The sequence below is a fragment of the Pangasianodon hypophthalmus genome, chromosome 3, assembly GCF_027358585.1.
Source record: "Pangasianodon hypophthalmus isolate fPanHyp1 chromosome 3, fPanHyp1.pri, whole genome shotgun sequence".
Classification (NCBI taxonomy): Eukaryota; Metazoa; Chordata; class Actinopteri; order Siluriformes; family Pangasiidae; genus Pangasianodon; species Pangasianodon hypophthalmus.
Window position 1 is genome coordinate 17,356,079 of NC_069712.1, and position 21,523 is coordinate 17,377,601.

The window sequence follows — 21,523 nt, forward strand, 5'->3', positions numbered from 1 at the left end:
AGCAGTCACCACGGACTACAAACACAGCTATTCGGGGCAACACTCCCCAGAACACACACACTCTATCCCACTCACAGTCACTGGGCTTCAGGCTAGATGGGGCTGTTCACCCATTTACTATCTTCACTGACCATAAAATCCTGGAATACCTCAAATTGGCCAAATGCCTGAACCCCCTGCAACCCTGCTGGTCCCTCTTCTTTGCCTGGTTCCAGTTCACCTTGTCCTTTTGACTGGGCCCCTTTTGACTGGCCCCCCCCCCCCCCCCCCCCCCCCCATCTTCATGTCCACCAAACAAACTCTTCATACCAGACCAGCTTAGAACCAAACATCTGGGCCAATACCACCATCACCACAGGCCACCCTGGCACGCAGCACACATATCACCTGTTGAGGAGCAAGTACTGGTGGCTAAACTTGTTCACCAACATGCAACATGCCATGACTTCCTGCACTGCCTGCACCCAATCCAAGGTACCCCGAGCCCTGCCTGCCAGCAATCTCCTACTGCTGCCCACACCACATCGGCCCTGGTCACCCATTGTCATTGACTTTATCACAGACCTGCCAATATCCTGAGGCAACACTTTTCCAAGTCACTATGCCTGACCCCACTCCTAAGCCTACCCTCAGCCTTTGCCACCGTGGAACATCTGTTCAATCAGATTTTCCAGTAATTCGGGATCCGAGAGAACTTGCCCCGACACTGCTGTATAGCCCTGTCCTTTCATGTTTGAAGCTTGTTGTACCTGGCCACCAACCCACCAACATCCTGCCGGCCACACCCCCTGCTCTGCTCGACATCGAGGGCCAAATTGCTTACCTTGTGAAATCAATCCTGAACTCCTGTCATCAAAATGACCCACTCGAATGTCTCATCAAGTGGGAGGGGTATGGTCCAGAGGAACAATGCTGGATCCCAGCTCATGACATCCTCAGCCATGCACATCATCCAGAGCGCCCTGTCCCAGGACTGAGGGGGAGGCCCAAGAAAAGCAGGGCTCCCGGAGTGAGCCCTTTGGGTTATTTGTTCTTTGACTCTCAATTTTGCCTTTGCCCAGTTTGTCCTGTTTGCCTATCACCTGACCATAGCCTGTCTGAGATTGAATATCTTTAGCCTAGGTGGATGTAAACCTATGGCCACAAGCGAAAGTGCTATTGTTACCAACAGTTGGGTTTGTCATTATACATTGCAAAATATAGTGTTGATTTTGTATTTCTAGTTTTTCTAGCTTGATTTGTGCTGTGCACAAAAATACAGTTTACCAAAGGGAAAAATTTCATTAACCTTAATTTAACTTGGAGCTATTCTTAACCAGGCCACAACAGCCTCATGTTTAACACACTCTCATGTTAAAGTGCCACAAAGTGTAAATGGCACTTTAACATGAGAGTGTGTTAAACATGAGGCTGTTGTGGCCTGGTTAAGAATAGCTCCAAATTAAATTAAGGTTAATGAAATTTTTACTACTAATAATAATCTGATAGTTGTAATCTTTATTTTTAAAAATTTCCCATAGATCAAGAACTGCCAATAAAAAATTACAAAATAAAATACCAAATAAATTACCAACAAAAAATCTGTGACCCTATCTTAGGTGACCCCTGAGACACTCATTGTTTCCAATAGGAAACTGCACAGAAGGGCATACACTGGACATGGAAGTGCAGAGAGCCAATAAGATTGCAATCTTCAGGATTCTGACACTTGTGGCCCATTGGCATAACATCTGAGGCTTAAAACTAATATGTGCATGTCTGTCTGTCTGAAGCCATATATCATTTTTGTGTAATCTGGGGTCACCTGGGTTGGAGCACTGGCTTCTTCTTTGTTGCAAATGATGACAGGATATAGAACATTAGACATTTATTGTAAATCTTTCCACTGTCTTGTTTCCTCTTTTTCTTGCACTGTCTTACTCCCACCCTTTTCCAGTCCCAACAACTGACCTGTCCTCCTCTTCCACTCTAGTTCTTTTGATGATATCTCACTGTTTATTTTTATACTTGCTAAATGGAATGCATTGCAAAACATAGTAATAGATCACATTACTGCTTTCTTTCCAGCGTTTCAAGCGTCCTTTAACTGTGTTCTCAATATCTTGCTATTTTTATCATCATTTTATCTGTGGTATGTCAATAGCACAAACACTTCATGTCTCTCATGCTTTAATGTCCAGACTAATGCAGTCACACTGAAATGAGAATTGTATTCTAGCCTGGGCCTGGTCAGTGACCTTACTGAATAAACTCTGATTGAGTAGGTACGTCCTTTTCTGTAGAATAGAGGTCAACATGTTGAGAGGAAGATCAGCCGATTGTGCTATAATGTACCTTGCTATATAACCTGATTGAACACATTCTTGTACAGCTTCACAATGTGTCACCAAAAGATAGTCTTTTGAATTGGGGACTTTAATAAAGATGATTATTTTGGGCCTGGCAGCTACTTGTGGATTTCAGACTCAGAGCTATTCATATCAGTAGAACTGATCTATTGTTTGGGAGCGTGACCTGAATATTTGATGTTGCACATCATGTTACCATAATAAGAAGATAGAAAGGACCAAATGAGAAAGAGACAAGTTTATGAGAGCCCTTTGTTTTTCATAAAAGTTTGTCTGATTAATAGGCTGGTCTTTGGACATGACCACCATGCAAAACTTGCAGAAGAAAGCCAGGGTCCTGAGAGACCTGAGAAATAATTCAACAAATGAGTATGTTTGGGCTCTTACATGAAAGCTTGAACTTTATGCTCTGAGAACTTTATGGGCTTGTAAATTCAGACATATGTGCAGATACAGCACCTCTTGTATATACTGCACTCTCCTCATACTGTATAAACAAGCTTTACACTGTGGAACATACACCTACACTTGTGTCTTGCACAATACATTTGGACTGGTGTCTGCTTCTCTGTTTATGTGAAGCAAAAATGCAACAGGGTTACCAACATCGACCAGGCAACCACAGCCAAACAACATAAATGGCAATGTACAAACTAGAAATTAAAAACAAATGGACTGCCTCTTCCATCATCATCTGTCAGAGACCTGAACTCAGCTCCATATGAGGAAATTACTCCCTCCTTTGATTAGCAGGGAAGCTCTGGGTCACGTTGTGTTGCTGGAAGATTAATTTTATACTTTGATTAGCTTTAGTTGACATAAGATTATATTCTCTTTCCCATCTTTAGAAACTGTGAGTTGGAGTGATTATAATATTACTTTTCTCTTCTCTGCACCTCAGCCATGAACTGGTTACCAAAGACAGCACAAGAAAAAGTGGACATGTGTGATTTTGTCTCTTTGTTGATCACTGCTGCTGTCACTTAGTTTCTAGTTTCATGTTGTGGAAGCCACTAGGGAAATATAGGATTTGAGAGGCGTGGTGAGATCATGGCTCCATTGAATGCCTCTCTGGGGACTATAACAGATATACAGATAAGGACATGGACACACACACATACACACACACACACACAAACACACAGCATGTATTCACACTTGTGGATGTACAGGCAGAAGAAAACATGGTAGTAGGGAAGTGAAAACAGGTTTGAAATTATTGCCCAAGCTGATATATATATAAAAAAGACAAGACTGAAGAAGACAACACACGAGATATGGCATCAATCCAATAACCAGGACTGGTATCTGTCTGAAAAAAATTGTGGCTCAGATATCGGAGAAAAAAGAACAAATTAACTCTAAAAAAATGGAAAAGATTGAAATTGGATTTGGAAGAGATTTTTGGAACTGGAAATCTTTACATATAAAGAAACATGATATTTTTGTTAGGTTTGATTTGATTATATGTATTTCTGCTTTATACTTTATTATATGTATTTTTATTTGTCATGTACATAAAAGTGTTTAACTGAATAAAATGGTGAGTTTTTTTGTAAGTCATGTTCTTAGCTATCTATTTTTTCCTGTTTTTTTAAATGCTTCCAAAACATATTTTAAAAATATATTTTAAAGCTTAGTAGTTTTTTAAAGAAGGGTATCAAGGTAAAGTATTGATATTGTTATCAGAAAAGTGGTATAATGCCATCTCTACAATGCAGCCATCAATCCTGAATAGTGGATACAGAAAGTCTAGACACCCCTGTTAAAATTGCAGGTTTTTGTGATGTAAAAATGAAACCATAAACCATAAAATCTTTTCAGATATTTTTCCACATTTAATGTGATATAGCAACCAACAAATATTCAAGTACAAAAAAGGGGAAAAGGGTTTTATGTGAAATAAGAAAATAAAAAAACTTACAATAACCTGGTTGCATAAGTGTGCATACCTCTTAACTAATACTTTGTTTAAGCACCTTTTGCTTGTAATACAGCACTCAGTCTGAGGTAAGAGTCTACCAGCATAGCACATCTTGATTAGGCAATTTTATTCCACTCTTCCTTGCAAAAATGTTCCAGGTCTTGGCCATCCCTCTTCGAACATTTCCACAGGTTTTCTGGGCTCTGACTGGGGCATTCCAAAATGTTGATCTTCTTCTTATGAAGCCATTCCTTTGTTGACTTGGATTTGTGCTGTGGGTCGTTACTGTGCTGGAAGGTAAAATTTTTCTTCATCTTTAGCTGTCTAACAGAGATCAGCAGGTTTTGTACCAAAAATAGATTGGTATTTGGAGATATGCATGATTCCCTCTATCCTGACTAGAGCCCCAGTCCCAGCTGAAGACAAGCCGCCCCATAGCATGATGCTGCCACCATCATGCTTTACTGTGGATAAGGCGAACTTTGGGTGATGAGTTGTCTTGTTTTTGCACCAAGCATATCTTTTAGAATTATGCAGGGAGTGACCAGTACTTTTATGATGTTCATGCAGCTCTTTTAATGTTGCCGTAGGACTCTTGGCAGCCTCCCTGCTAAGTTTTCAGCAATTTTGGAGGGACGTCCTGTTCTTGGTCATGGTGACTATGGTCAGTATGGTGCCCCATTTTCTCCACTTGTTGATGATGGCCTTCATGGTGTTCCATGGTACATCTAATGTTTTGGCAGTTCTTTTGTACACCTCTCGTGATCTATTCCTCTCTTTGTGGACCATGGCTTCAGCAGTCGGCTGAAACCAAGAAGATCCTACAAAAAGAAAATCCAACAGAAACAGATTATCTTTATTTGGGGTTAATCAGGTTTTGGCCATGAATTTCAATGTGATTGGTTAATTCTGAGCACAGTCCCATGCCCTGTTATAAAAGGATGATATTGTACGTTTTTTCCCCCTTTCTTTCCCTAAATGTTTCTATTTGTTGTTCACTTGAATTTGGTTGGTTGCTATGTCACATTAAAAGTGGGAAAAGATCTGACATGAATTATCTTGTTTTTGTTTTTTTGTTTTTTCACAAAACCCACAAAAACCTGCAATTTTACCAGGGGTGTGTAGACTTTTTATGTCCACTGTACTTCCGGCTTACAAAGTGTGAATTATTTAACTCATGGTCGCCTTCACTGCTCACTTATTTCTCCATAAATGTGAAAACAAGCTTTTTTTAAATAGTGTGTCTGCTTTGTGGACATCTTTATCACCCCACCACCCCTTAATTATATGTTTGGTGAGTTATGCAGATGGTGAGCCTAGGGAATGCATGGCTGGAGGGGGTAGAGTTGAGGTCTGAGGTCTCTTCAGGTCATACGACTGTTTTGGGCACTAAACCACCTGGTGTGCAGTTCACAGAGAAAGGCATGGCCACTGCTTTTCTACACATGGGTCAGGCCTTCACTGACAAGAGAACAGTAACACAGCAGTGCTGTTTTCTTAGGAAGGCACTAGAGAGCTAGATGTTTGACTTAGTTTGGGTAGGATTAGTGATGTCATTAAGTAAGCCCAAAACACATGGACACAGGTTTAAGTCCAGAACCGGAGTGTGCAGGACGTACACACCACCTGCATAACTAGTTTTAATGGGGCTCTTATGGTGGTGATTTACAGCGGCTCCTGGAGTCACTTATGGCTATCTTTAGAGCGCCTGGGCTTTTATGAGCCTGAGCTGATGACCATACAACACAGACTCTGCTTTGTGTAAATAAACATAATCGGCATACCTGCCTGCACGCCTCACACACCAGCTAACAGAAACAGTCTTACTCCTTTCGTGTTGCATCATTCCTTGCTACTGACACTTTTGGCTTGCTCATGAGTGGGGTTGAAGCAGGTATGGCTGCAAAACTTCAAACAACCTGTATTGCATATCACTATCAAAATAAAATTGTATTATATATTTAACACAAATTACAGTAGCATATTCTTTCAACTGGTATGTAAACTGTCCTCTAGCTGAACTCATGTCTTGACCTGCAGTGGGTGCATTGTAAACCATCTGCACTTCTTCTGTCTGCCCTGGAAGCTTGCTAGTGTTGGTTCTCTTCTCTTCCTATGATACAAGTAACTTGCATCTGTGAATCTCACTACCCAGTGAGAACTGAAAACTGTAATTGCAACAGGATCATGTTTTTTTTTATATAAAATAAAGATATATATTGTCTCTGTATAGCAATCAAGCTTAGCCAGTGGTTAAGTGGATAATTCTTTTTATCTTTTTAATTTATTGTAGCCCACACACAACAGCTGTCAGCTAATAAGTGCTCTTGTTCTCATGTCGACCTAATTGGGGAGCTATACCAACAAGTCAAAATGTCAATCAGAAACTATTAGCTCTCACTGTCTGCAGATGGGGTGGACAGCTAGTGATTAAAGCTTTAAATAATACCTGCTTTAACTGATTGGCATACTTTCATATTGAAGTAAAGATTTCATTTTAGTAACGTGAAAGTGCACATTTAGCTGCATTATCATAAATCATACATATGCATTGCAGATTATTGCAAAATAACACTAATCCTGACCTTAGATTTAAATGGTTTTCAACAAATCCATTTTGCAGCAAACCAGCCTATAAATTTCTTGTGTATTCATGTAGAAGTGGCATGCAGTAGTATAGTAATCTGTTATCTTGTATCCCTTTGGAACTGATCCTGCTCCACTATAGAGTCAGTGTGGTATGTCCTTAGAGTCTTCAATGGGCTATTACTTTTTCCCACATGGTTCCTGCATTTATATTAAATTACTTTTTTTGGACAACTTTTTTTTTAATTAAGCCCTAAAACTAAAACAAATTCATCAACTTTTTCAGGAACTTTTTTTTTTCACATATGCACACACTATATCCACACATTTACTGAGGCTGTACACAAACCCAAACATACAGTACAGCTATGTCAGCATACAGCTCACTTCATAATTTAGCACTAAATATTAAGACTAAATATAGAGTACACAGCATCTGCGAGTTGTTTTTGAACAGCAGTTATTATTAGGACAGGTGATATGCAGAAAGCTAGCATGTAAGGCAGTTGTGCTGTGCGGTGAGAAGAAGCAGTGCAGTTTTTACCCTCTGAACTGTTCAGTGCAGAAGATGTAGAGCTCTGTCAGCCCTGTGACAGGAAGAGGGATCTCTAACTGCTTACCTCAAAAGAGCCGCTCCTTTTAAGGCTTGCGTTATGCTGCACTCTTTGCAATTAATATCACTCAACACTGCATAGCTGACAGAGCGAACTTTATGCTTTATGATATGTTATAACTAGTGCCTACAGAACAGTTTAGCGCTATAAGAATGTGAGGCTGCAAAAGCAAACCATGTGAAGCCATTCAGACAGATGGATATACAAATAGCACATTAGCAGACTATGTTAAGACCAAGGAATGTCATACATGCTATTGAGGCAAAGCATGATGACACAAGGTTCACATTAACTATGTCTCCTTAGAGGCAGGAGGAAGCTTTGTGGATCGCTAACAATAATAAAGGGTGCCAGAACATTCTATCCCAAGAAGATAATATAATATGTTATGTGAGTGTCTTGGCCCTGTGTAATAATGAGTGAGGCTGTGCGATGAGGAATGCTCACTATGGAATTTCTCATGCTTGATTTGAAAGGACGCACACATCTGAGAGAAAAAAAAAATCAACGGGCTCTGCAAAAAAAAGTGTCAAAGCAGTCATCTAAAAATACACTCAGCATGTCAAGTCTAGGGGAGTGAGAACATGATACATTGTGAGACAATAAGTGAGATTAGAGAGAAGGAGAAAGAGACAGATGGTGATGGGAAAATCAAGATCGTTAGAGAGCAGGAAAAGCAGCACGGTGAGAATTGCCAGCTGACACAATCTAAGCAGACAGTAAATGTTAGAGTGTTAGAAGAAAAAAGGCAGGCTTTCCTCTGACATGGGGATTCCTAACTGGCTGCTCCAGCTTACAGGCAATCCTGATATTTCATAAGCACATACTTGAGAAGGACTATGAAGGGCATTTCTGCCCCTTAACACAGCTACATCAGCCAATTTTCTCTCTAGTTCAGGTGCAGAATTTTCATTTTTGAAACATAAGCATTAGGAAATATGCACATCTTTCATTAGTACAAACACAGATTTGTGTTCATGAAATGAAACAACATTATGATCTCTAAGCAGACTTTAGTAATGTTAGTAATGTTTGTAATTATGGAATCTTACCTGGTGACAAAAAGTGAAAGCTCTCATTGGTTCATGGGCTCAAAAGAGGATTGTTTGCAATGAGCGAAATGGGAAGATTCATTCTTTCATCTTCAGTAGCCACTTTATCCTGGTCAGGGTCATGGTGAATCTGGAACCTATCCCAGGAACACTGGGCATAAGTTGGGGACACCAGTCCATCTATCCCAGTCCACCAGAGCACCATGCACACACAATCCCGCACTCCTTCACAACTTGTGGAAATGTAGCATAGCTGCACCAGCAAGCCACCCAAACAGGAAGATGCTTCTTTTATTTGAAGTGAATTAATTGAACAAGTGCATATATATTTAAGCAATATCGCACGAGCATGAGTGAGGTTATCCTGAACATCGGCATGGCTGTGATTTGGCGTAGGCACGAGCCCAAAGGGTGAGTGCTGTAGCTAATATTTTAAGTCAAAAGTTAAATTCCTGAAAAGCATTGTTTTCCCCATCTGCTGATGATGACACTAACACTACTGTAGTAACTGCTTCAAAGTAGGAAGTGAAATTTTATGTGGCGAACACAGACGGGTGGCGTGATACAAACAGTGAAATGTCCCAGTGCTGGTTATACTAAGTATCAGCACTCTTGGAACAATCGACCAATCAAATTAGTGGACAGGAACTAACTGTTGCTTAATACGTATTAGCACACATTTATTGCTGTCAGCCATATAAGTGCAATATCAGGGACATTATATCTCCACTATTCTGCATCTCATTCCAGTGGCATTACTGATCAAGAGGTGATGCCAGTGTCACCTTGTCCATTAAATCTTGGCTTTCAGTGGGTAGTGTAACAAGAATGAGATGAGTAATGTCTGCTCCTGCTCTTACCCAGGAGGGCACCCTCAAACACCTGTAATCTTATCTGTCCCTCAGGTGAATAGGGGAACACTGTATTACTGCAAAGTACCACTAGGGCATTAGGGCATTACAGACAAAGAGAGAGAGGGGGGAGGGAGAGAGCTATAAATGCTGCACTGCTTCTTACATTATAATAAAATATAACGAAGCCTAAACTACTGTGTTTATTAATATTATAAGCCCAACCTACTGTACCTAAACTATTATTTAATTAACAGGCATCTGGCTTTTGTTTGAAACCCTAGGTTAAGTCAATATGACCAACATTCTTTTCAACAAATCAAAATATTTCATGTAATAATCACAGTTATATATTTATATTCTCAATTCAGCATCAAGATATTCAAAATTAAATATGATATTCACATATTCAAAATGAAATTATTCCATCCATGTTTCTCATCATTCAGATTTAATGATGATGTTCAACAATGAATTAATTCTAAAATGATGTCTGGAAAATGCTTTCCATTAGTTATTATGAGACGTTTTAAGTTTTACATGGAAGAAAAACAAACTTATTGAAAGAAGATCAAGCATATTATGAAAATACACTTCCCTCTTACAGTCTCTCTCTCTCTCTCTCTCTCTCTTTCCTGTCTCCACTGACAATCTCTCTTTCTTTATTTTTGTCCATCTCAGGGTTTTACTCACAGTCTCAGGACTTGTGAGTAAACAGTGCTTGTTAGGAGATTTAAGTGATCCGAGCGTTGAGGAGCACTTTCTCATTAAACAGTCTACACAGTTTCCTGAGAGTCTGCTGCGCACTTTTCCAACAGAGAGCCTAGTCTTCTCTTTAGGTCAAACGAAAGGAAAAGTAGTTCATGCACAGAATACCCAGTTTCTCCGCAGGCTGATTGCGCTGCTCGCGATGACCAGTCTGTCCTGCAATCACAAGACAAAATTCTGCCGTTGAGTCAATGTCCAAATGATTAGCCCACACAACACAATTCATAACAGTCGAGTCGAGTTACACTCAGCTACGTCATCCTTTACACCACGTGACTTTTACGAGGCGCCGAGCCCGGAGTTTAGTTCGACGTTGAGCTTTCGGGTGAGATTTTCAGTAATTCCGGATTTGCTTCATCTGGGAAATGAATGACTAATCAGAAACGGCTGCGATCTTTCTTTCCCTCCGTGTGTGTGTGTGTGTGTGTGTGTGTGTGTGTGTAAAGTGACGGGGCGGAAGAGGGGCTGGAATTGCTCTCTGGATGAGAGGTGATCACCATCAGCGCCCCGCGTCTCCGCCGCTGTCTCTCCTACCGGTGAGTTCGATCGAGCGCAAACACGTGGACTACCGACACCTTCTGCCTTCCAGACTGAAGTCTTTTCTTGGCGTCCGGTGTAATTTCTCTCACTCTCACTGCGCGCATCTTGTCGCTTGCGGGATTAAAGTTTTGGTGCGCCTCAAAGATGAGCGACCTGGAGGAAGACTTTGCCAAGATCTTGATTCTGAAGGAGGAGAGAATTCGGGAGCTAGAGAGGCGCCTGGCGGAGCGGGAGGATGAAATACAAGAGCTGAAGCGGAAACTGCACAAGTGTCAGTCCGTGTTACCGAGCGCGCAAGTGATCGAGCCGAGGACGCGGCGCGCGCAGGGCATTTCAGCCGAGCCGCAAACGCACCAGGACTTAACAAGGCAAAGCTTCTGCAAACACGCCAAATCTGACAGGTGAGCCAGAGACAGCTGTCATAATGCACTTATTACCTACAGCGTGCTGTTTACACGCAGTTATCATGAACTTGTGTGATGTGATGTGATGTGATGTCCATTGTGTTTTGGCACTTTAAAGAATGCTGATCTTTCTGTGCATTTCACTGACATTGTGCAACTAAATGAGTGCTGAGAGTTTCTATTGTGAAGCTGTTGAGAAAGATGGGTATGAATGGTGCAACTCTTTCATTCTCATTCGCTGATGATGACCGGGCATCTTTCTGGAGCAGGGAAAGGGGGGAGTGAGAGGAAGAAAGAGAGTCTATAATTGATCCAAACCATCATCGTGTTCCCAGCGGGCGGCGAGCACAGGAAGCTTCGTACATTATCGGCTTTTAGGGTCTAAACGCGCAGCGCCCGAGAGCCTGTCTCAGGATATTTAATACGCCATTAGAAAGTGCTCTGTTGGACCATATGTTCAGCCCCCTTCCTCCAGTTTCTGGCCTGATTTTTTTTTTTTTTTTAAACCACACATCTTTACTTAAAATGTGCATGACTGACTATCTGACGGAAATGCACCAGTTTAGGTATTAGATGTGATTGCATGGCATTGTTGCTATGAAAAAAACATAAGAACTGCTGGAGGTAAAATATTTCATAATATTACACAGCCATGTCCAGCTATGTCTAAAACAATGTCGCAGCCTTGGAAACTAAGGGTCATAAACTGTATTTTTCCTCTTCACTAGTGTGGTTCCATCAGTGTTACATCTTTTGTATGTTTAGTATATATCTTTATGACTTAAAAGAAAATAGCTTAAGGTACTGCACATAATTGTACCTTAAAGACCACACCTTCCCAGATAACAGATACATACAGATGTACCCAGATGTTTGCAGTGAAGCAGTGAAGGAAAATCACACTTTGCTACCTTTATTTCTAATGGGATTTAATTTATTGCTTATATAGATGACTAATTAATTTTTTGCTTATATAGGGATTTAATTTATTGCTTATATAGATGACGTTGGTTCTTGATCCTAATAAAACCTGGGCCATTATTTGTGAGAATCATGTCCTCAGCCAAGCGTTATAAGGTATTAGGGAAGTTTATGCTCATGTCAGATAAGATTTGTCCACACAGGCTATTAAAAGAAAGTGGAGAAGCAATTCAAATAACTCAAGCCATAAAACAGAATACTTCTGTTAGGTTAGGCTCATCCTTCTGCACTGGCTGACACACAGACACACATACCTGAGAGTGGCAGAATAGTGATTTAATCATGCAGGCTTTCCCCGGCCTCATTATTATTGTCATTTTTCTACTTAATAACTAATACCACAAGAGGGCAGCAACCCCATATTGTATGGAGCAAAGCAGTTTTCAGGCTGGAAGTGCGTGAAGCAGGTAAAATTCAGAGAATGTAAACAATTTCACTGCCACACAAAAAAACTAAATGAGTCAGAACCATAAGAAGTTTAAAAAGCATGTTTTTGTTTATTTATGTTTCTTGTGTTGAGTCAAATAGTCATATAGTGCATGTTCTTTCTTTGTTTAAGCCACACCGTGCTAACTAGTCCTGCATTAGTGGTTTTCCCCCACAGTCATATTTTCTTGTAAACAAGGGAGTAACAAACATCATCTAACTCCTGCCACATAGTGCTAGATTATTATTATTTTTTTTTTTTTCTTAGCGTACTTGAGGCACACAATTTTGGAGACAGAGAACATCTTTAGACTTGACAAGGCCGGCCAAACTTTGTCCAAACCCTGAAAGAATTTTGAGAATCAACAGTTATAAAAAACAGGAGGTCACAAGATGTTTGAAAAACAGCTGTATTCCTAGTGCTAATTTTCAGTGCATTTACCTAAAATGTACTGAAAGATAATAAGGTGAAAAAGCAATAAAAGTATCGTATCTGTGATTAACAGGTCCCCGAAGAGGGTTTGGGAGAGGACATGACCTGTTTTTACTGGATTACTATGTGCTGAGTCACATGTGATACTGCAGACAAAATGCAAAATGTCTGTTGCTCTGATGCATGGTGGTCTCTCAGACAGCACAGAGATTGGACACCACGATCCTTTTCAGTAAATACCCCATTCTTTATGCCAAGTCAAGCAGCATTATGGAAGCTACAGATGGCTTTTATTATTCATTTGAACCTTTCATTTCCACAATATCTGTTCAGAATTGCATACCAATTCACCGCACTCAGATGGGCTTATCTGTATCACATGACCATTTAGATTAAGTAGCCGGGTGATTAGTTGCTTAGCAGTGAAGAAGAATGACAAAGACTCTACTATAATTTGTCCCCGGTTATGGAGATATCCCAAGGTGCCATCCAATCCAGGCCTTGCTGTTTGTTCAGTTGTCAGTGATTCAGGGGTCAGAGACAGAACGCTGGCTGTTGTGGGTCTGTGGCACCAGAGAACAGCAGCACTCATCATATTACAACAGATTCCCTTACGATCGATCCACAGAGGAAGAGCCATGCAAGAAGAGTTTGTAGAGGTGAAATTTAAATCCTGAGAGAGGTTTTCTGAAGGACAGATAGAGAACTAATATATATATATATATATATATATATATATATATATATATATATATATATATATATATAAAACCACACCCTCTAATTCAGTAACATATATTCAGTAACCCTCTAATTAGCAACAATAATTTGAAGTAAGTGTTTTCTGCAGTCTCTCACATTGTTTTGGAGAAATTTTGGCCCGCTCTTCTTTACAACATTGCTTCAGATCATTGATGTGTGAGGGCATTCGTTTATACACGGCTCTCTTAAGATCCCACCACAGCATCTCAGTAGGGTTGAGGGCTGGACTTTGACTTGGCCATTACGCCACCATGGTTTTTTTTCTTCTATAGCTACTCAGATGTTGACTTGCTGGTGTGTTTGAACTAATCTTGTGCATCTCATTAGTAACAGCTGGCTGCTAATTACTCTCTTCATGACTGTGGAAGTAGGAAGGGTGTACTTATTTTTTCCCAGCTGGTTTCTGAATGTTGGTTTACGTTTTGGGCTGAAATGACTACATATTGAAATATGCTGTGATTTTTGTTATTTAGGCCCTGAAAAAAAAAAATATATGTATATATATATATATATATATATATATATATATATATATATATATATATATATATAATTGAAAGATGTTGTGTATCTATACAGTCAGGTCCGGAAGTATTTGGACAATGACAGAGTTTTTGTGATTTTGCCTTAATACACCACCACAATGGATTTTAAATAAAACAATCAAGATGTGATCGAAGTGTAGACTTTCAGCTTTATTTTAAGAGGATCCACAAAAATATGGCATTTACCATTTAGGAATTACAAACATTTTCAACAAAATACCTCCATTTTCAGGGGCTCAAAGGTATTTGGACAAAGTGACATACAACCATAATTTTAATACTTGGATGAAAATCCTTTGCAGTCAATGACTGCCTGAAGTCTGGAGCCCATGTTCTCAAAACTCAAATTCTGGGTTTCCTCCCTGGAGATGCTTTGCCAGGCCTTCACTGGAGCAACCTTCAGTTGCTGCTTGTTTGTGGGTCTTTCTGCCTTCAGTCTTGTCTTCCGTAAGTGAAAAGCATTCTCTATTGGGTTGAGATCAGGCGACTGACTTGGCCATTGAAGAATATTCCATTTCTTTGCCTTCAAAAAGTCTTGAGTTGCTTTCACAGCATGTTTAGGGTCATTATCCACCTGCACTGTGAAGCGGCATCCTATCAGTTTTGTAGCATTTGGCTGAATGTGAGCAGAGAGTATAGCCCTATACACCTCAGAATTCATCTTGCTACTTCTGTCAGCAGTCACATCATCAATAAACACCAGTGAGCCCATTCCATTGGCAGCCATACATGCCCACGCCATAACACTGCCTCCACCATGTCTGAGCTGTTCCTCTCTTTTGCCATACTTTTCTCTTCCCATCATTCTGGTACAAGTTAATCTTGGTTTCATCAGTCCAAAGAATCTTATTCCAGAACATGGGAGGCTTTTTTAGATGTTTTCTGGCAAAGTCTAATCTGGCTTTCCTGTTTTTGAATGTTACCAGTGGTTTGCACCTTGTTGTAAACGCTCTGTATTTACATTCATGAAGGCATCTCTTGATTGTAGATTTTGACAATGATCAAAAAAGAAGATCAACCTCTGTTGATGTTGTGAAGGGGTTTTTCTTCACCAAGGAAAGGATTCTGTGATCCACCACTTTAGCTGTCTTCCGTGTCGTCCAGGCCTTTTGATGTTGTTGAGCTCACCAGTGCTTTCTTTCTTTTTAAGAATGTACCCTACTGTTGATTTGGCCAGACCCAAGGTTTTTGCTATCTCTCTTATAGATTTATGTTGTTTTCTCAGCCTAATGATGGCCTCCTTCACTTGCATTGAGATCTCCTTGGACTTCATATTGGTAGCTCCAGTCGAACAGCTGTCAAATGCCAACTCAATACCTGATATCAACTCCAGACCTTTTATCTGCTTCATTTGTCTTGAAGTAACGAGGGAATGGACTGCACCTCTTAAAATAAAGCTGAAAGTCTACACTTCGATCACATCTTGATTGTTTTATTTCAAATCCATTGTGGTGGTGTATAAAGGCAAAATCACAAAAACTCTGTCATTGTCCAAATACTTCCGGACCTGACTGAACACACACCCACACACACACACACACACACACTATATATATATATATATATATATTATATATGTGTGTGTGTGTGTGTGTGTGTGTATATATATGTGTGTGTGTGTGTGTGTGTGTGTGTGTGTGTGTATATATATATATATATATATATATACATATATATATATATATATATATATATATATATATATATATATATTTCTATACACTCACACACACACACACCAATCAGCCATAACATTAAAACCACTGACAGGTGACGGCAATAGCACCTGTCAATGAGTTGTATATATTAGGCAATGTATATTATAGCATGTAAACAGTCAGTTCTATGTTGATATGTTGGAAGCAGGAAAAATGGGCAAGTGTAAGGATCAGCTTTGACAAGAGTCAAATTGTGATGGCTAGATGACTGGGTCAGAGTCTCTACAAAACGGCAGGTGTTGTGGGGTGTTCCTGGTACCCCGGGGTGGTTAGTACCTGCCAAAAGTGGTCCAAGGAAGGACAACCGGGGAACTGCCGACAGGGTCATGGGCGCTCAAGGCTCATTGATGCGCGTGGGGAGCAAAGGATAGCCCGTCTGGTCCAATCCCACAGAAGAGCTACTGTAACACAATTTGCTGCAAAAGTTAATGCTGGCTATGATAGAAAGGTGTTGCTGCATATGGGGCTGCGTAGCTGAACACTGGTCAGAGTGCCCATGCTGACCGCTGTCCACTGCTGAAAGCGCCTACAATGGGCATGTGAGCATCAGAACTGGACCATGGAGCAGTGGATGAAGGCGGCCTGGTCTGATGAATCATGTTTCTTTTACATCATGTGGATGGCCAGGTCCTTGTGTGTCGCTTACCTGGGGAAGAGATGGCACCAGGGTTCACTACAGGAAGAAGGCCAGATGGTAGTGTAATGCTCTCGGCAATGTTCTGCTGGGAAACCTTGGGTCCTGGCATTCATGTGGTTGTTATTTTGACGTGTACCACCTAAACACTGTCGCAGACCACGTACACACCCTTATGGGAACAGTATTCCCTAATGGCAGTGGCCTCTTTGAACATGACAAAGAGTTCAGTGTGTTGACTTGGCCTCCAAATTCCCCAGATCTCAATCTGACCAAGCATCTGTGGGATGTGCTGGACAAACAAGTCCGATCCATTCAGGCCCCACCTCACAACTTACAGAACTTAAAGGATCTGCTGCTAACGTCTTGATGCCAGATACCACAGCACACCACGAGAGCTTTGGGTGATTGGTGTATATATATGTATATGTATATATATATATATATATATATATATATATATATATATATATATATATATACGTATGTATATATACATAGAGAGAGAGAGAGATTCAAAGAGAGAATGTATCTAAAATATTCTAGATGAAACCAGTCTTGTTCTGCTATTTTTTTTTTTTGTACCTCCCTGATAAGTCTGTCATGGCATCTGGGTGTTCTCATGTGCCGTGGGAATCTTTTAGTATGAAGTGTCTGTAGTTTATAAAACACATACCAGCTATTCCTGAACCTTTCTTCATACCTATGACTAAACACACACACACAAACACATCTACAGTGCCACAATCACACAATAGAAATTTCTTTTTTCTTGGGCAAAATTTTAAATATACATATATATTTCTATTCCTATCCTATCTTGCTCTGCGTGTGCATATTTGTATTTTCACTATTGTTGCACACATTATGCAGCTTGTCAGTTTGTCACTATCAAAAGCCCACTATGAGCTGAGTCAGATAGTTTAGAGTGAAGAAAATCCAAAATTGTGCAATGCATGGTGTCCCAAGATTGGAGTAAAAACCTCTCTAATAACCCAAGTTTGTGAAGAGATAAAAGACGTCAGAAAAGAAAATTGCCGTTCACATAGTTTGTACACCAGAGGGTGCCTTTGGGCCTTTGTTACACAGAAAAAAATTTCAGATCTCACTGTCCACTAATCTCCATACAGAGTTCCCTATTCCCTTGAAGCCAGTTTATGAAACCTATTGTGTTCCATCTTCAAAAGTCCTTCAGCCTGTCTCCTGTTTCATCCATTTTATTGAACAATATACACTTCACTTCAAAATGCTTACAGCTGTGGTTCTTGAACTTTTGCACATCCCTTGCAGTGTTAAAACATTTCCACAGAGCCCCTTATAAGCTCAGCACAGCTTTATTTTATAATAATAATGATCAAACTATTCAATCATTGGGCATATTAAGCAAATGTGTCCAGTCATAATTTTTGGAACATGAACTTTCTAAACACAAAACCCAAACCAGCTTTTTAAAATATAGAAATATTCTGTAGGGTCCCCACAATGAGAACCATGAGCATATAGGGCTTACTGTTCATGACTGATTGATTGATTCATGATTGATTCTCACACAGACTATTCATATATATATATATATATATATATATATATATATATATATATATATATATATATATATCTTCTCATAAACTGTAGCAATAAAAAAAATAAAATCTTAACAGAAATGTTCTAGTTTGTGCAGTTGCACCACCACAATTTCTGAAACATAGCCATTTTTAAAAAGGTTTTATGCTCTGCCCACTTTGTCATGTGTCACATGTCATATATCCCTGAAAAGCTTTTATGTGTTATTATTTTATTCATGTCAGTTTTTATAAACCTTAAAACCCCATTTACTACTGTGTAAAAGCATCAAGCCACATTGTATTTTAACACTGGTTTCCTGAAAAATCTTTTTTTTTTTTTCAATAGGTTCTCAGAGCCAAACATATTAGTTTCTAGATGACCTGCATTCATATTTTTCCATGTTGATTTCTATTCATAGAAAGACATTACAGAGGTATTTCCCAGAATGTTGATTATTTGTTGGACTGACAATGGCATACAAATAATTTTTTTTATTTTTAGGAGCGTGTAGAATTTTCCTGATTAAACAATAAAAAAGTGATATTCCAATAAACTGTTGTGTAAAAGCCTTGAGAGCATTTCCATGATGAATAATCTCATCCAAAGTCTAGATTTTTAGTTTTATTATAAATATGCACATTTATGCATAGGCCTAAGCCCCCATTTGCATAAATGAATGTAAATTTTAAAAAGGTTCCAGTACGAAAAATACTTCAAAAAATATCAGCAATCAACTGGCAAAGATTCACAAAGATTTATTTATTTTTTTAAACTGGACATGTGTAATGATTCAGTTACCATGGGATAATGCCTTTATTAGAACCTACAGGGAGTAACACGGAAATTCGGCCGCTGATGTATTTAGCATGCCCCAGTTGTCAAAAACCTCCAAACGACATAATTGCACTATTGATAATATGTCATAGAGACGTGCGTGCCGTTATGGTCGCTATGGTAACCTGCTGACGTACTCTTTTTAAATACTAGTTAGGCAGGTAGTGTGTAGTTTGGGTTTTTGGTCGTAGCTGAGGAATCCTTGGCGTGAGGAATCCCGCGCTGTGTGACGCACGCGAGGAAGAGCGGGAACTATCACAGCGCGAGGACACTCCACATTCTCCAGCACAGATGCGCGCGGACTGCGCCGCTTGTTTCCCCACATCGCTGTTCCCTTAGCTTTCAAAAACAAGCGCGTTGTTTTCTGTCAGCGCGCGTACAGATAGTGAACCATCTGTTAGTTAGAAAGTTAGAAAAGTGTCGCGCGGCTGGAGGGGAGAGAGAGAGAGAGAGAGAAAGAGAGAGAGAGAGAGATGGGCACTTTGAGGGACCTGCAGTACGCGTTACAGGAGAAAATCGAAGAGCTGAGGCAGAGAGATGCGCTCATTGATGAACTGGAGCTTGAGCTGGACCAGAAGGACGAGCTCATTCAGAAACTACAGAACGAGCTGGATAAATATCGCTCCGTGATCCGGCCAGCCACTCAGCGCGCGCACAAACAAAGCGAGCTGCAGGAGCAGCAGCGCATCAAGAGGCAGGCGATCTCCGCCGAGCCCACCGCCTTCGACATCCACGACCTCAGCCATGTAACGCTCCCCTTCTACCCCAAGAGTTCACAGTAGGTTTACTCTAAAGGTTTACTCTAAACTCCATTGAGTTTCTGTCTTTTTTTCTATGCCATGTCACATGTCTAACAAGCACAGTATAGTATAGAGAGCACAGGCTCCTGAGCCTGGTCCTGGTGTACCCCACTGTCTTGCACATTTTAGACTTTTCCCATCTATAACACACCCACTTCAGCTCAGGAAGGGCTGTTAATTAGCTGGTTAGTTCAGTCAGGTTTGTTAGGAGAAGGGAAAACACTCAGATGTGCAGGACAGGGGGACCAGGGCTGGGAAACCTGTGCTAAAGAAGCAAGGATACTGACTATTCTATTAATCCCAGCTGTGTAAGAAATCAGAACTACTGTAAAGAACTTCTGAGTTTGTTTACTCTAGTAGCATGCTATAGCAAATGCATTAAAGGAATGGGAAGGATGGTCAGTAGAGAACCCCACTTAAAAATGCAGCCTCAGTTAATCTAAACTCAAACTTAGTCTGTGCACTGAATGAAAAAAAAAAAAAGCTTCTTCCTTTTAACTGTTGATTCAGACTGTTGCATATTAACACAGCCTGATGCTGTATGTGGAAGACATTTCCATGTCACTGAAATACATTTTCACAGCTGGAAGATCAGAAATAGGCCTAACAAAAACCCAGTGTGTCAGTAATGTTCAGCACTGTGGGCTACCAATACCTGAATGCCAAAGGGTTTGAATATGCCAGTGTCTCTTTTGCGTAATGGAGAGATAATTTGCTTATCAAAGTAGTGGTATGAAAATTGATGCTGTGCATCATTGTGGTGGCATGCCAGCTTTTTCAACAGAACATTTTCAAATGACATCACTCATAGTAAATTGTTGGCTGAATTAGAATTTAAAGATAATGTTTAATTAACCCAGGATTGGTAAAAAAAAGTAATGGAGTAATGATTCATTGTTGTTGTAGGGTGTGATAGCTGTGGGATTCGGTCACCTGTTGAGTTGCATACATGCTCTTGTGGAATGGATCTCTCTAATGCAATTTGCATCCAGGGAACGGAAAACAGTGGAAGTTTTCTCTTCTAGTGGGGGAGATGCAACACAGCTGTAACACTTCACTCCTTACTCAATTCCACAGTGGCAATGAAGCTGTGAATTTAACTCCAAATAACTTGTATACATGCATATCTGTATTCTGTGTTTCTGTCATTTGTATATCTTCTGCCATTTCTACATTCAACTGAAGGCAATCACAAATGGTTTGTGTTTAGTTTAACAAAATCATGTAAAATCATGTTCTAGTTGCAACAAGAAGTAATGACTGCATGTGGATATGTGCAGCATTTTTCAGGAGAAAACACAGCTGGTTTAAAAGGGCATAATTTGTATGTTCCTAAATCAGCAATGAATTCTGAATGTCTTTATTTTTCAGTGTGCTGATATTTTAATTGCCATTATTTTGTATTGTAAATAGGGCTAAGTACAGAAGCCTGCTTTAGCCGGTCCTGCTTTATTGTAGATATGATGTACTCTGTAGCCCACTGACTAATCAATATATGCCAAAATATATAAATATATACTAATATATGCATACCTACTAAAGACCAATCTTTAAAATTCTGTTTACTTTTAGTCATGAAGACAATGTTGCACCATGACAAATGTATACAGGTCACAATCTGACATGAAAACCAGTTGCATTCTGTAGAGATTGCAGTTTGCTATGATAAGTCACATACAGTAGGTGTAGGCTTACCTTTTCATTGCCCCTCAGTTTGTGTGAGCATCTCAGGATAAA

The 21,523-nt window shown here is 40.0% G+C and overlaps 1 protein-coding gene across 3 annotated transcripts in view; it reads left to right on the top strand.

Annotated features, from left to right (window-relative positions):
- The first annotated feature begins 10,414 nt into the window (after window positions 1-10,414).
- Window positions 10,415-21,523, top strand: part of prkg1a (protein kinase cGMP-dependent 1a) — a 71,084-nt gene continuing 59,975 nt past the window's right edge. Inside the window, exons 1-2 of one of the 3 annotated variants that reach the window (XM_053232704.1) lie at window positions 10,415-10,468; window positions 10,590-11,084. In XM_053232704.1, coding sequence (XP_053088679.1) covers window positions 10,828-11,084 — 257 coding nt within the window. In that variant the 5' untranslated portion in view covers window positions 10,415-10,468; window positions 10,590-10,827. Of the gene's footprint in view, window positions 10,469-10,578; window positions 11,085-19,092; window positions 19,765-21,523 lie in introns of those variants that run through there. The other 2 variants (XM_026942801.3, XM_026942792.3) reach the window with 2 other exon arrangements.